Source organism: Teleopsis dalmanni, chromosome 1 (genome assembly GCF_002237135.1).
Source record: "Teleopsis dalmanni isolate 2A chromosome 1, ASM223713v2, whole genome shotgun sequence".
NCBI lineage: Eukaryota > Metazoa > Arthropoda > Insecta > Diptera > Diopsidae > Teleopsis > Teleopsis dalmanni.
The window spans coordinates 68,883,194-68,895,705 of record NC_051846.1 but is presented as its reverse complement, the minus strand read 5'-3'; the positions used below and the strand labels follow the sequence as shown (position 1 = coordinate 68,895,705).

General features: G+C 30.8%; 1 protein-coding gene across 1 annotated transcript; it reads left to right on the top strand.

The window, feature by feature from the left end:
* Positions 1-1,171: 1,171 nt before the first annotated feature.
* Positions 1,172-1,995, top strand: LOC119673151. The gene is made up of 2 exons (XM_038084386.1): positions 1,172-1,414; positions 1,468-1,995. Exons 1-2 carry the CDS (start codon positions 1,336-1,338, stop codon positions 1,959-1,961), a joined length of 573 nt encoding a protein of 190 aa, XP_037940314.1. The 5' UTR covers positions 1,172-1,335; the 3' UTR covers positions 1,962-1,995.
* The last annotated feature ends 10,517 nt before the right edge of the window (positions 1,996-12,512 follow it).

The following is a 12,512-nucleotide window of genomic DNA, read 5'->3' as shown; positions in this document are numbered from 1 at the left end:
TTTTTATTCCCAAAAAATATTTCCAATTACTAATACATAGGTAGAGTATCTAACTTTTATTAAAAAACACGAAAGACTAGGATATTTTCTTGAACAGGTAGCAGGTATTGGTATTGGTGTATTTGTTTAATAAGTTTTGCAACAGTTTAAAAAAGATAATACGGGTGGGCCACAAATAGATAAATGATAAATAAAATTTTATGAAGTAGTCCAAAATTGGTATATTTAATATTTTCAAAATAAGATCCGTAGAACCGATCCTCTTTACTTATAACATTTCGAAACAAATACTCTTTCTCTATTAAATTCATTTACCTATTTAACTCATATATCATAAACTATTTAAATTTTATATTATAACAAAGTTTACAAGTACATTGTGAAATTAACTTTATTCCTATGTTTTAAATTAATAAACCTTAAAATAATAAGTAATATTAGCAATAAATGTAAATCTAATAATAAATTCAAAATTAAAATATAAATAGAAAACCATTTTTTTAATAAAATATATCGCCTTAAGACGAAAACTAATGCAAATCAGTCTTCCATACTATTTTGTTTCGTTATTCATCGTAATATTAAATCATCATTTCACACGAATGTGCAGTAGACATTTCGTCTCCGCACATTTAGGTGCATTTTTATTTTCAAGTCTGCACACAAAATGTGCGCCTCGTATTCTTTTCTGCACACGTTGTGTGCGAGGGCAAGCTGGCTGCATCACACACAATGTGCTGTGCGAAATAACTTCGGCACAAACACCGAATTGGTGTGCGAGTTTTATTTCACTCCACCACATTCGTGTGAAATGTGCGTTTTGTTTGTGCACACAAGATGTGCACTTAAGATGTGCAGAAAAATTTTCGCACACCACTTTTGTGGTGTGAAATTTTATTTAGAATCGCACAACATTTGTGCGTGGTGCTTTGCATTTTTATGCACAGCACAGTGTTTTTATGAACCCTGGTTTTAATGAATTTGTGAATTATTATGAAAACAAAATTGACTATGATATAAATGTCAATATTATGCCGAAGTTAAGTGAAATAAGCAAAATTGTTGACATTTTGATGGTAAATAGCATATGGAAAATATAATTTGAATAAAAATATATAAAATCTTTTTTGTTTATTTAATTTAAATTAAATATGTATTCTGTCAAATAATGTTATGACACTTTACAATTTTTACCATAATGAAAAATAACCTATGCGCACCGTGAACAGACTTTTACGAAGGTTATCTGGTTATTTTTTACAATCAGCTGTGCTTTGTTTTTGTCGTCAGTACAAAGAAACTTCAATTTAAATTTGAAAATCAATTGTACACAAAATGCCTAAAAAGAGTATAAAAAATCAAATTATAGACTTGAAAATAAATGCAGCTATTAAAGATCTTGTACTTATCGAAGGTATGTGTTTTAAAGCTTTATAGTTGCAAAAATCAAAGTTTTTCCATTAATAGACATGGCACACTACTACCAATGGCATGCTCTCATTGGTGAAAGAATGGATGAACTACTAGATGATGTAAGAACAATCACATCTTTTCGACAAGGGGATGAACTAAGTGTGCCGAAATCCATTCATTGGCTGGATAATATTTTATGTTGTTTTGACGAAGGACGATTTTTGCAAATGTTACGTGCCAACAAGAGTCAACTTGCTCGTCTTGTTGAAATATTTGCAAATGATATAATATTCAAAGCTCCAGGATCTAATATGCAACTGCCCGTGGATCTACAACTCGCGATAGTACTATTCCATTTAGGCTCTTCAGGAGAAAGTACATCAGTGCGAAAAGTCGCGACAACTTTTGGAGTGGAAAATGGTAGCACTCTGACTAAAATTACCCAGAGAGTATTTTCAGCAATTTTAAGGAAATTACCGGCATACATTCGATGGCCTAGTGCGACTGAGCGTAGGCAACTCATTGCTCATACTTTATATCTAGATTAGTATAAGTTACATATATTAAATTGTATTTATATTAATTGATGAATATAATTTTATATATAAAAGTGGATTTTATTAGTATAAGTTATATATTGAATTTTATTAATATAATTTTACATATAAAAATGAATTAGTATATTTAGACTAGGTATAAGTTATTTATAGAATATTCTCTCAATTATAATAAAATTTTACAATGCAGTAATTTCGTCTGCATAGAATTTATTTATATATTTATGATTACAAAAAAAACACAAAGGCGTTTTTTTTTGTAATCACAAACAAGTATCAACGGAGCAGCGAACATCCACACGCACAGCCAGCACAAATCAAGCCAAACTCACGGCACAGCCGTTACCTCGCAAAGAAATTCATTATTTGTTTACGCACGCGGAATTACACTTGTGCGGTTGCGCGTGCAAATAATAAAGTAAGAATAATTGCATATAAATAAACAAGAATTTTGTATGAAAGTATACTTAGCGCCAGCACACCGAAGTGAGTAGATAAATTTGTACCACTAGAGTTTATAACGCCACATGGCATTATGATGCCATAAGCTAGGAATCTTATATTCATAGAGTTTATAACGCGACATGGTATTTTGATGCCATAAGCTAGGAATCTTATCTTCATATAGTTATAAGCTACAACTATTGTGCTACTAGAGTTTATAACGCCACATGGCATTTTGATGCCTTGTATTATTATTATAATTTATACCGTCACATGGCATTTTGATGCCATAGACTAGAAGTTTTACTTGTACCTAATATCATAAATTGTATAATAAAAGTCATTTATTTAAACTAAAATAAACAGCGTCTTTACTCTAAACAGTGTATTCCTGGTCTTTTACTGACTTTCGAAACAGTCAATAAACAAATTTATTGTGACGACCCGGACCGCGACTGAGTGATACCTCAGCGAAATTAAACCACGAATCCGTGTCGTTACACCATTAGGCATACTTCTCTCGTTAACGAATATATTCCATTAAATTGCAAGTTATGTGTGATCATAAGCTCCGTATCATGCACGCATTAGTGGGTAATCAAAGAAGCTACCATGATTCTAAAATATTCAAGAAATCGCATATTGCAACAAACAGCGCGTGCTTATTTACTGGAGAAGAATGGATTTCAGGTGACTCTGCGTATCAGTTGACTAAACATTTGATAATGCCATTTCGCACCAATTCTTCTTTAATGAATATTGAATAACAAAACAAATTCAATAAAAGACACAGCCAATACCGTGTTAGAGTTAAAAATTGTTTCGGAATACTTAAAGAAAAGTTTTGCAGTTTAAAACAAATAAGAGTTAAAATAAAAGACAAGAAAAGCCAAAAATTCTTCAATTCTTGGATTCTCGTTTGTTGTGTGTTGCATAATATTCTGTTGGAAGACCGCAATTTTTCACAATTTGAAAGTGAGAATAGCGAAATGAGTGAAGCGCAGTATGATAGCAATAATATTGCTGCACTTACACCTGAGCTAAAAAGGCAAGCACTGTATAATATGATGTTTGCATAAAAGTACACATTTTTAATTTTTTTTAATAAGTCTGTTTTATTATTTATTTTTATATTTCACATCAATTTCATATTTCACATCAAAATTCATATTTAAGTTAGAGTCATACTGGCTAAGTAATGATAATCGTTTTGAAATACTTCCTGTGGATGAAAATGAAAACAATTGTAATGCAGACCAAAAAAAAAATGAAAAAATTACCCAGCCACCACCTATATTTGTTGACAAAGTTGATAACATCCACCCATTGATAGCGATACTTCATGAATTTGTTCCTGGTCTATACGATATTAAGGTCATATCTTCAAATCGGGTCAAAATTCAACCAAAAAATTCAGAAACATTTTCCAAAATTGTAAAGCAATTGGAAAATAAAAACACTGAGTTCTATACATTTAAGCCAAAATACGAAAGAAGTTTAAAAGCCATTTTAAGAAACATGCATCCATCTGTAGAACCGACTTCACGAATATGGCCAAAAAAAGAGTTTCAAGCCACGAATACCATAGTCGAAATTACAGATGGCCCGCTCTTAGTATCTGCAGTATATTGCCCTCCAAAACATAATTTAAGGAGTCTTATATCAAGTTTTTCAAAACTTTAGGAAGTCGCTTTATAGCAGGCGGAGACTATAACGCAAAGAATAAATTCTGGGGCTCATGCCTTACTTCAACAAAAGGTCGTGAAATGTATTTAGAAACTCAACGTCTTTTCTACCGGAGAGCCTACGTATTGGCCAACAGATCAAAAGAAAATTCCAGACCTTATTGACTTTTGTGTCGCTAAAGGTCTCTCACTAAAACATATAGAATGTAAAAGCAATTTAGATCTTTCGTCTGATCATTCTCCAGTTATTATTATTATAAGTATGGAGTTGCAGATTAGGAACCAAAAATGCCAACTTTGTAACAGACGTACAAACTGGACTCACTTTAAAACCATTTTGTCGTCAATGTTGAATAACAAAATGCCACCTAAGAATGAGGAAAAGATTATTGAAGCTGTTGAATATTTTACTCGATGTGTCCAAAATGCAGCATGGGAATCCACTCCACTCAATAAACAATACAATGGCAAACAGGTACGCTATAGCCAGGTTATTATCAGAAAGATTAGGGAAAAATGGAAGGCAAGAAAAAACTGGCAACGAACACGTTTTCTAGATGACAAACGTCGCCTAAATAAAATAACAAAAGAGATTAAATCGCTTCTTCATTATTCCCATGAGCAAACGACGCAATCATGTCCTCGAAGCTTAGAGCCGACTCACCAAGCCGACTCACCGACTAATCAACCACTACGAAAGCAAGATAATACGTGGGCCAAAACTACCGATGTGAAAGCTTCTACCTGCAAAACGTGTTTACTCCCCATAATAATATATATGACCTATACACTGAGCAGAAGGTTTCAACATATCTGGATGAAATACACCGAATGGATTTTCCAATAATAAAGTTTTCAAAAAATGAACTAGTTACAGAAATCGCGAATTTGCAAGATCGCAAGGCACCTTGTCTCAGCAAAAATTCTTAAAGAATTACCAAGTGAGGGAATAAGCTTCCTATTGCATATATTTAATGCATCTATTACAAAATGCATCTTCCCTGCTCAATGAAAAGTTGCTGAGGTCAAAATGATACTTAAACCAAGTAAACCAGGCGAGAATGTGAGGTCATATCGTCCAATCAGCCTGCTATCTATTGTGTCAAAAGTACTCGGAAAACTATTCTTAAAACGTCTTTTGCCCATAATTCAATTACATGAAGTTATACCAAACCATCAATTTGGATTCAGGCAAGATCACAGCACAATAGGACAGGTACACAGAATAGTAGAAAAAATACACTTGGCGTTTGACCAAAAGGAACATTGCTCGCCAGCGTTCTTGAATATTTCACAAGCATTTGATCGCGTGTGGCATGATGGTCTTCTTTATAAATCTCATCACTTCACTGCATAAAAGCTGGAGTACCGCAAGACAGCGTCTTAGGTCTACTGTTATATTTAATATTTACGCATGACTTACTAGCAAGAACTGGTGTCTTCACTGGGACATTTGCGGATGACACGACAGTCTTGGCTACATCTAAAAACCCAAAAACTGCCTCTTTGATACTACAAGCCAGTCTCGATGACATTTCAGTTTGGCTTCGGCGTTGGCGTATAAAAGCAAATGAGTCAAAGTCATCTCATGTCACTTTCACACTAAGAAGACTGTGGTACTACAGTCAACTGCTTCAAAATACCTCGAAATTCATCTAGACAGAGGTCTAACGTGGAAAACGCACATATTCAACAAAAGGAAAACACTTGGTATTCTATTAGGAAATATGTCTTGGTTGCTCAACCAACGCTCCTCTCATACTCTGGAAAATAAAATCATTCTCCACAAATGTGTTTTGAAACCTGTTTGGTCATATGGCATTTAACTGTGGGGAACAGCTTCAAATTGAAATATTGAAATATTACAAAGATTCCAATCTAAGACTCTGCGAATGACAGCGAATGCTCTGTGGTACATCACAAATTCACAAATTCATCGTTTCCTTAATATACCACCAGTTAAGGAGGAAGCGAAAAGCATCGCTGCCGCATACGCTAATCGTATTAGATCGAATTCAAACAATTTGGCTTCAAATCTAATGACACACTCTCAACTATTCACAAGACTGGAAAGAAAAGCGCCAATTGATCTTTGTACAACTTAAAACTGAAATAAGTTCTTCATAGCGATGTTTCAAAAGGGACATACGCAGCACGATTATCATTTATGTTTATATTATTATTAAAAATTTGTAATATATCGAATTAGTTTTAAATGGAATACAATTATATAATATATAAAATATACAAAAAAAAAATATTCTTTAATTCTTTCTTTTTGTTCTAACTCTAATTTTTTGAGTTTGAACTCATTTTCAACTTTCTGCCTTTCCGATTCTAATTTTTGTTTTTCCATCTCTTTTGTCAACTCGAATTTTTCAATTTCTAAGCTTATGTATTTGCTCTTTCCGAAATTTGAACCGGTCACTTTCCATATCTCTGATCTTATCAATGCAAGTAGGACGTGCTGTACACTTAACCTTGTTTTCAAAGGGGATAGTTTCATCATCCAATATAACACTGGTTTCTTCCAAATCAGTTGCATCAAGAGTACAGTCCAATGTGTTCGATGTGTCCATTACAACAAATTCAATTTCCATTAAAGGTGAAAAAATGTCGACAAGCTGTTCGTAATATGGACATATTTTAACTACCTTGTCTGCACATAAACAAAAAATTTAAAACTATTGTAGTAAAAAGTCTACACTAAAATGATTATTAAGTTAACCTTTCACAGTAGTTGTATTGTCATTATCCTCAGCTCCAGCGCATGTTCAATTAATCCATGCATCAGCTTTTTGCAAAGTACTCTTCAGATGGCGAACTTTGCATTTTAAAATGTTCCAATTTGCATTGATGTTTGTTTCTGCCAACAATTCTTTGCAATATAGCTGGGCTGTTGGTTTCTATCATTAAATATATTTATATAAACAAAAGTTATAACCCAAAGTAACAAAAATACAAATCAAAATACAAATTACCTCTATAAAATTCATATATCTTTGCTTAAATAGTAAAAAGTAAAAAAGTCATTAAGTACAGTAGTTAAAATGAAAAGATCAGTAAATATAAATAAAATAAAAGCATATACTCTGAATGTATTGTATCTTAAATTTAGGTTACTAATTAATTAATATTATGACCAATTTTCTATGCGTTTTTTAATTACTGGGCTAAGATCCTTAATTTAACGATGTGTAATGACCCTTTCTTGGCGTCGTTGCTTATTTGCTGGGGTATACTCAGTCTGTCCAGATTCGTTACAATAAATTTTTAATTGTAACCAAAATATTCAAATATGTGATTTTTTTTTATAAGATTTAGGCTTTATTATAAATAAAAAAATTTATAATACAAAAAAAAAATACAATAATGAAATAGTTAAAGAAAAAAAATTATATTAGTAGGATGATTAATAATTGTTTCGGAGTACAATAATTGTTTTGGATGTCCTGGGCCCTGTTGCACCAACACTTTTCACTTTTCACTTCGCAAATTTTTATGAGTTTTTGAGCATTTTTCTCTCATTGAGAACATAAAGCATTAATTTGAGAATTGAGTTATGCAAAGTTTTGAAAACACTCAAAAAATGCAAAGCGTTGCACCAATGTACTTTTCAATGAAAAGTAAAGTATGAAAAGAAAAGTGAAATATTTGACAAAAAACTGGTTTCTTTGCACTTTCTGTTGCACCAACACTTTTTACTTTGCGCTTTGCAAAAGTAAACTGCAAAACTTTACAAAAAAAACTGCAAATGATTAATTCACTTTGCAAATTTTGCAAAGTGATTTCTTTCAATGCGTAAAATGAAAGAAATCATTAATAAATAAATAAAAATAGTTTTAAAAAAATAGAAATAGAAAATTAGTTTAAGCAAATATTATTGCTGTTTTTGAAATAAATTTAGTTGCAATAATTAAAGGGATATATTACCGGACAATACTTTTAAATTGAGAATTAAAGAGTTCAGTTTCTAAAAAAAATTTATAATGCATTTAATATAAATATTTTATGTGAATTATTGTTTAAGCATGAACACTTATTTATTATAATGAACAGTTTATTATTATTATAAGTCTGTTATCGTTCAAATTCTCCGAATTATGAACTAAGAAAAAACATGGGTAAAAATATCCTATAATAGCTAACATTGTAACATTTTTAAATATCTAATTATCCGTATCTAACTATGATAATAAAAATATATTTCTAAAGACAATAGAAGAAAAAATCACAAGTGCCTGGACTTCCGTCGTTTTTTGAACCTTGTTTGAAATGTAATTAAAAATAATACAGTCCACTAAAATTAGTGATAACAGACAACATATTATTTTAACGTTGATAGTAAAATTACTTAATTCAGTTTTAAGGTAATTTTGTATAAATTGAGAGAAATGTTTTAAATAAATTCAGTAATTTAGGCCCTTTATGCGTAGGTTTCTTTTGTATTAGGATAATACACAGCGACAAGTAAACAATATTTTAATATAATATAATATTTTAAAATTAAATAATAATGACAGATTTTCAACTATATTTTTATATAAAAGCAACTTATTATATTTGTTAACTTTGTTTTTCAATATAATTGTTGTTAAAACACCTCATACCCATACTCTTTACATATAAATTCTTTTTTTATAACTTTTTAAACTGCAAAATAAATTAAAAGCATAAAAATTGTCTCTATGGATATACACAACTTCTTTATCTACGATTCAATGGCAATAAAAGAAATCACATACAAAAATTTTGTGTTTTGTATTAATATATAACATATAATTGTACTAAAATTATACAAATATTACAAATTGTAATAATATTATTTTAAAAACTTTTTTTTTAAACAAAAATTAAACTGATAAGTACATACTATGCATAAATCATGTACTCATAGCATCAAAATATCAAACAAACAAAAAACAAGTATACATACAGAAATGAAATGCTTTCAAAAACCAATACAAAATGAAAGTGATCTAATTTTTTGGTGCAACGCTTTACTTTGCATTTTATGCAAAGACTTTGCAGTGAAATTTTTATTTGCAAAGTGCAAAGTAAATTATATTAAGTCTTTGGTGCAACGCTTTTCACTTTTACTTTGCAAAAAAAAGTCACTCATAAGTTTTGCAAAGTGAAAAGTGTTGGTGCAACAGGGCCCTGGTGGAGACCTGGTACTGTTGATGTATTCGTGTGACAGCCGATCGTAGTGTAATGATTAAAATTCAAAAAGTATTCTTTCGTATGAATATATCCTGATGTGGATATATTCCTTGTATATTATTATAAATTCAAGATATTCCTTCGTATGAATATATCCTGATGTAGATATATCCCTTGGTGTATTATTATAAACTATTCACTTACAGTAGGCGTACTACAGCCGATCGTAGTGTAATAATTTAAATTCAAAAATATTCCTTCGTATGAATATATCCTGATGTGGATATATTCCTTTGTATATTATTATATATTATTTCCTTACAGTAGGCGTACTACAGCCGATCGTAGTGTAATAATTTAAATTCAATATATTCCTTCGTATGAATATATCCTGATGTGGATATATCCCTTGGTGTATTATTATAAACTATTCACTTACAGTAGGCGTACTACAGCCGATCGTAGTGTAATAATTTAAATTCAAAAATATTCCTTCGTATGAATATATCCTGATGTGGATATATTCCTTTGTATATTATTATAAATTATTTCTTTACAGTAGGCGTACTACAGCCGATCGTAGGGAAATATTTAAATTATATATATTCCTTCGTATGAATAATTTCTTTATATCGAAATTCTTCTATGTGCAACTAGTGCTAATTTCAACTTGTAATCCCCAGATGTATGAGCCTTAGTAAATATTTTACAAGTCAACTCTATAAGAAAAATGCGCATCTTATATACGCACTCGACCGAGCTTTTTCGTAGCGTATCATTTTATTTACAGCTGATCTCATGTAATTCTTGTTTAATTTTTGCCGTTCTGATTTTCTATTTCATGTTTGTGCGATACTCAGCTTGTGCATTTAACTTCTCTATGAGCTTCTCTTACGGCGAATATTTTTGGCAGTTGTTGTTTTCTTATGTTAACGCTGCTTTGTTTTGATTCTTACAAAACGTGTTTTAAAGCTACATTCGATCGGTGGTGGGTTTTATTTATTTTGTTTGTTACAATAAAATAAAATATTAAAACTGCAAATATTCAACAATTTACAACATAGAAATAAGAAATATAATTAACAAATGAATAAGGTGAGTTTATTTTTCATTTATTTAATTTTATTTTTATATTTCATTTCGATATCATTTCAGCTTAGTTTGAGGTGTTATTAAGGCTTGTAAGCGGTTTGGGTTTTGGTAAATTGTTTTGACTAAATATTTTAAATATTAATTAATCTATTTAATTCCAGATATTTGCAACATTTATTACCAGTGAGTCCATTTTTCCCAAGTTTAAATATAAATATATAAAGTGTATTGTTTTATAAAAAACTGTGTTGTATTATTGTGTTTTAGTTCGAGTTGTTATTGTTTTTAGTGCACGTTTATGTAGCGTTTATGTAGGTGGAAATTTAGTGTAAATTTCCATCCTTACAGATGTTTATATTTAGATGTTTTTTTAAATAATCATCGTTTATAAATTGAAAAATGGTAAAATTAAATAAAATATTTAGTAACTTAAATAAAATATTTAATTGTATTTTAATTTTTTATAAGAATTTTATTTAAAAATTTATATTTTTTTTAACTAAAATACAATTAAATATTTAACACAAATTTATAAATGCAATTTTAATAATAATAAATAATAATAATAAATACATTAATAATAAAATAATAAAAAAACGTATTAAATTTATATTACAATTCTACATATTCTGCCTGCTTACAATAAATTTGAAAGGTGAAAATGGTCTTGAATGACGTATGAATCGTTAGGGGTGACAGACTATCATACACAACACGTTGGCGAGAGCTGCTCACTAAAATTTTGGTGAGCACGCCAACATGTTGGTGAGAGGTGCAGACTATTATACCTGTGTGTCATACAACGTTTTCCTCTCTCGTATGACATACCAGGCAACAGATTAGTTGCTTAATAGATTAAAAAACTTCTTATAAAAAAATATTATGATTTTGATGATAATCTGTTGCGTGAACGACCTAAAATGCGCAATCTGATTATTTTGTTGTGTGCAAATGCGTTGACAGCATTCGTATCAACAGCAAAAGCGAAACATATTTTTATAGTGAAATACTCAAATATTTGTAAATTTTAATATCATTTTATTTATTATTACATGTTAAAATTTACACAATTTTTTTGTTACATTACAACGTGTTAAGAAGTAGAATATTCAATTTTATCTTTATATTTTATATATATGTTATATTTTATCCCTTTAAAAATTATAGTTTTACTAAATTTTATTTATTAATTTATGTTATTATTTTTGAATTTTCTTTTTGAGACACCCTATGTTCATAGCGCCGACACTTGGTACTGGCAGCACTATTAATCAAATTTTCACTAATCTGAGAATCTCCGAAAAAGTAGATTCTCTGCTTAGTTTCTATTTGTATGCAAATTTTTGTTGCAATAATCTACTAAGCAACTAATGTGCTGCCTGAATACCCCTATTGTGTGTGGTCATGGTTAGTATGACACTAGAATATTTGCACTTACCAGGATGTGCTTGAACAAAGAGTTTGCATCAAATTTTGTTTTTCGAACGAAATTTCGTGTGCAGAATCGTTGCGAATGCTACAAAAGGCTTATGGGGAATCAGTTTTATCGAAAACTCAAGTTTATGAGTGGTACAAAGCCTTTCAGGACTGTCGTACGATCGTCGAAGACATGCCGCGTTCTGGACGACCTTCGACCTCTACCACCGACGAAAACATTGAAAAGGCAAAGGAAATCGTGTTCAAAAATCCTCATGTGAGTGTTAGAGAGATAGCACGAGAGCTAGGCATCGGTCGTGAGATGGCTCGTTTGATTTTGGTGGACAATTTGTGTATGCGACGTGTCAACGCCCGGCTTGTTCCGATTCACCTCAATTTGTTCAACATTATCAACGATTTTAAGGCCAAACATTCAATAAATACCATCGAACAGCCACCGTATTCACCTGATCTTGCACCGTGTGACTTTTTCCTGTTTCCCAACCTCAAATTACCACTCAGAGGAACGCGTTTTGAATCCATAGAAGACGTAAAACAGAATTCGCAGAGGGAACTCAAAGCCATACCGGAAAGCGCCTATAAAAAACGTTTTGATGATTGGAAGAAACGTTGGCATTTGTGTATCGCTTCTAATGGAGCATATTTTGAAGGAGATAAAATAAATATTGATGAAGATTAAGAATTTTGCGTTTTATTTAAAATTTCCGGAAACTTTTCGGTC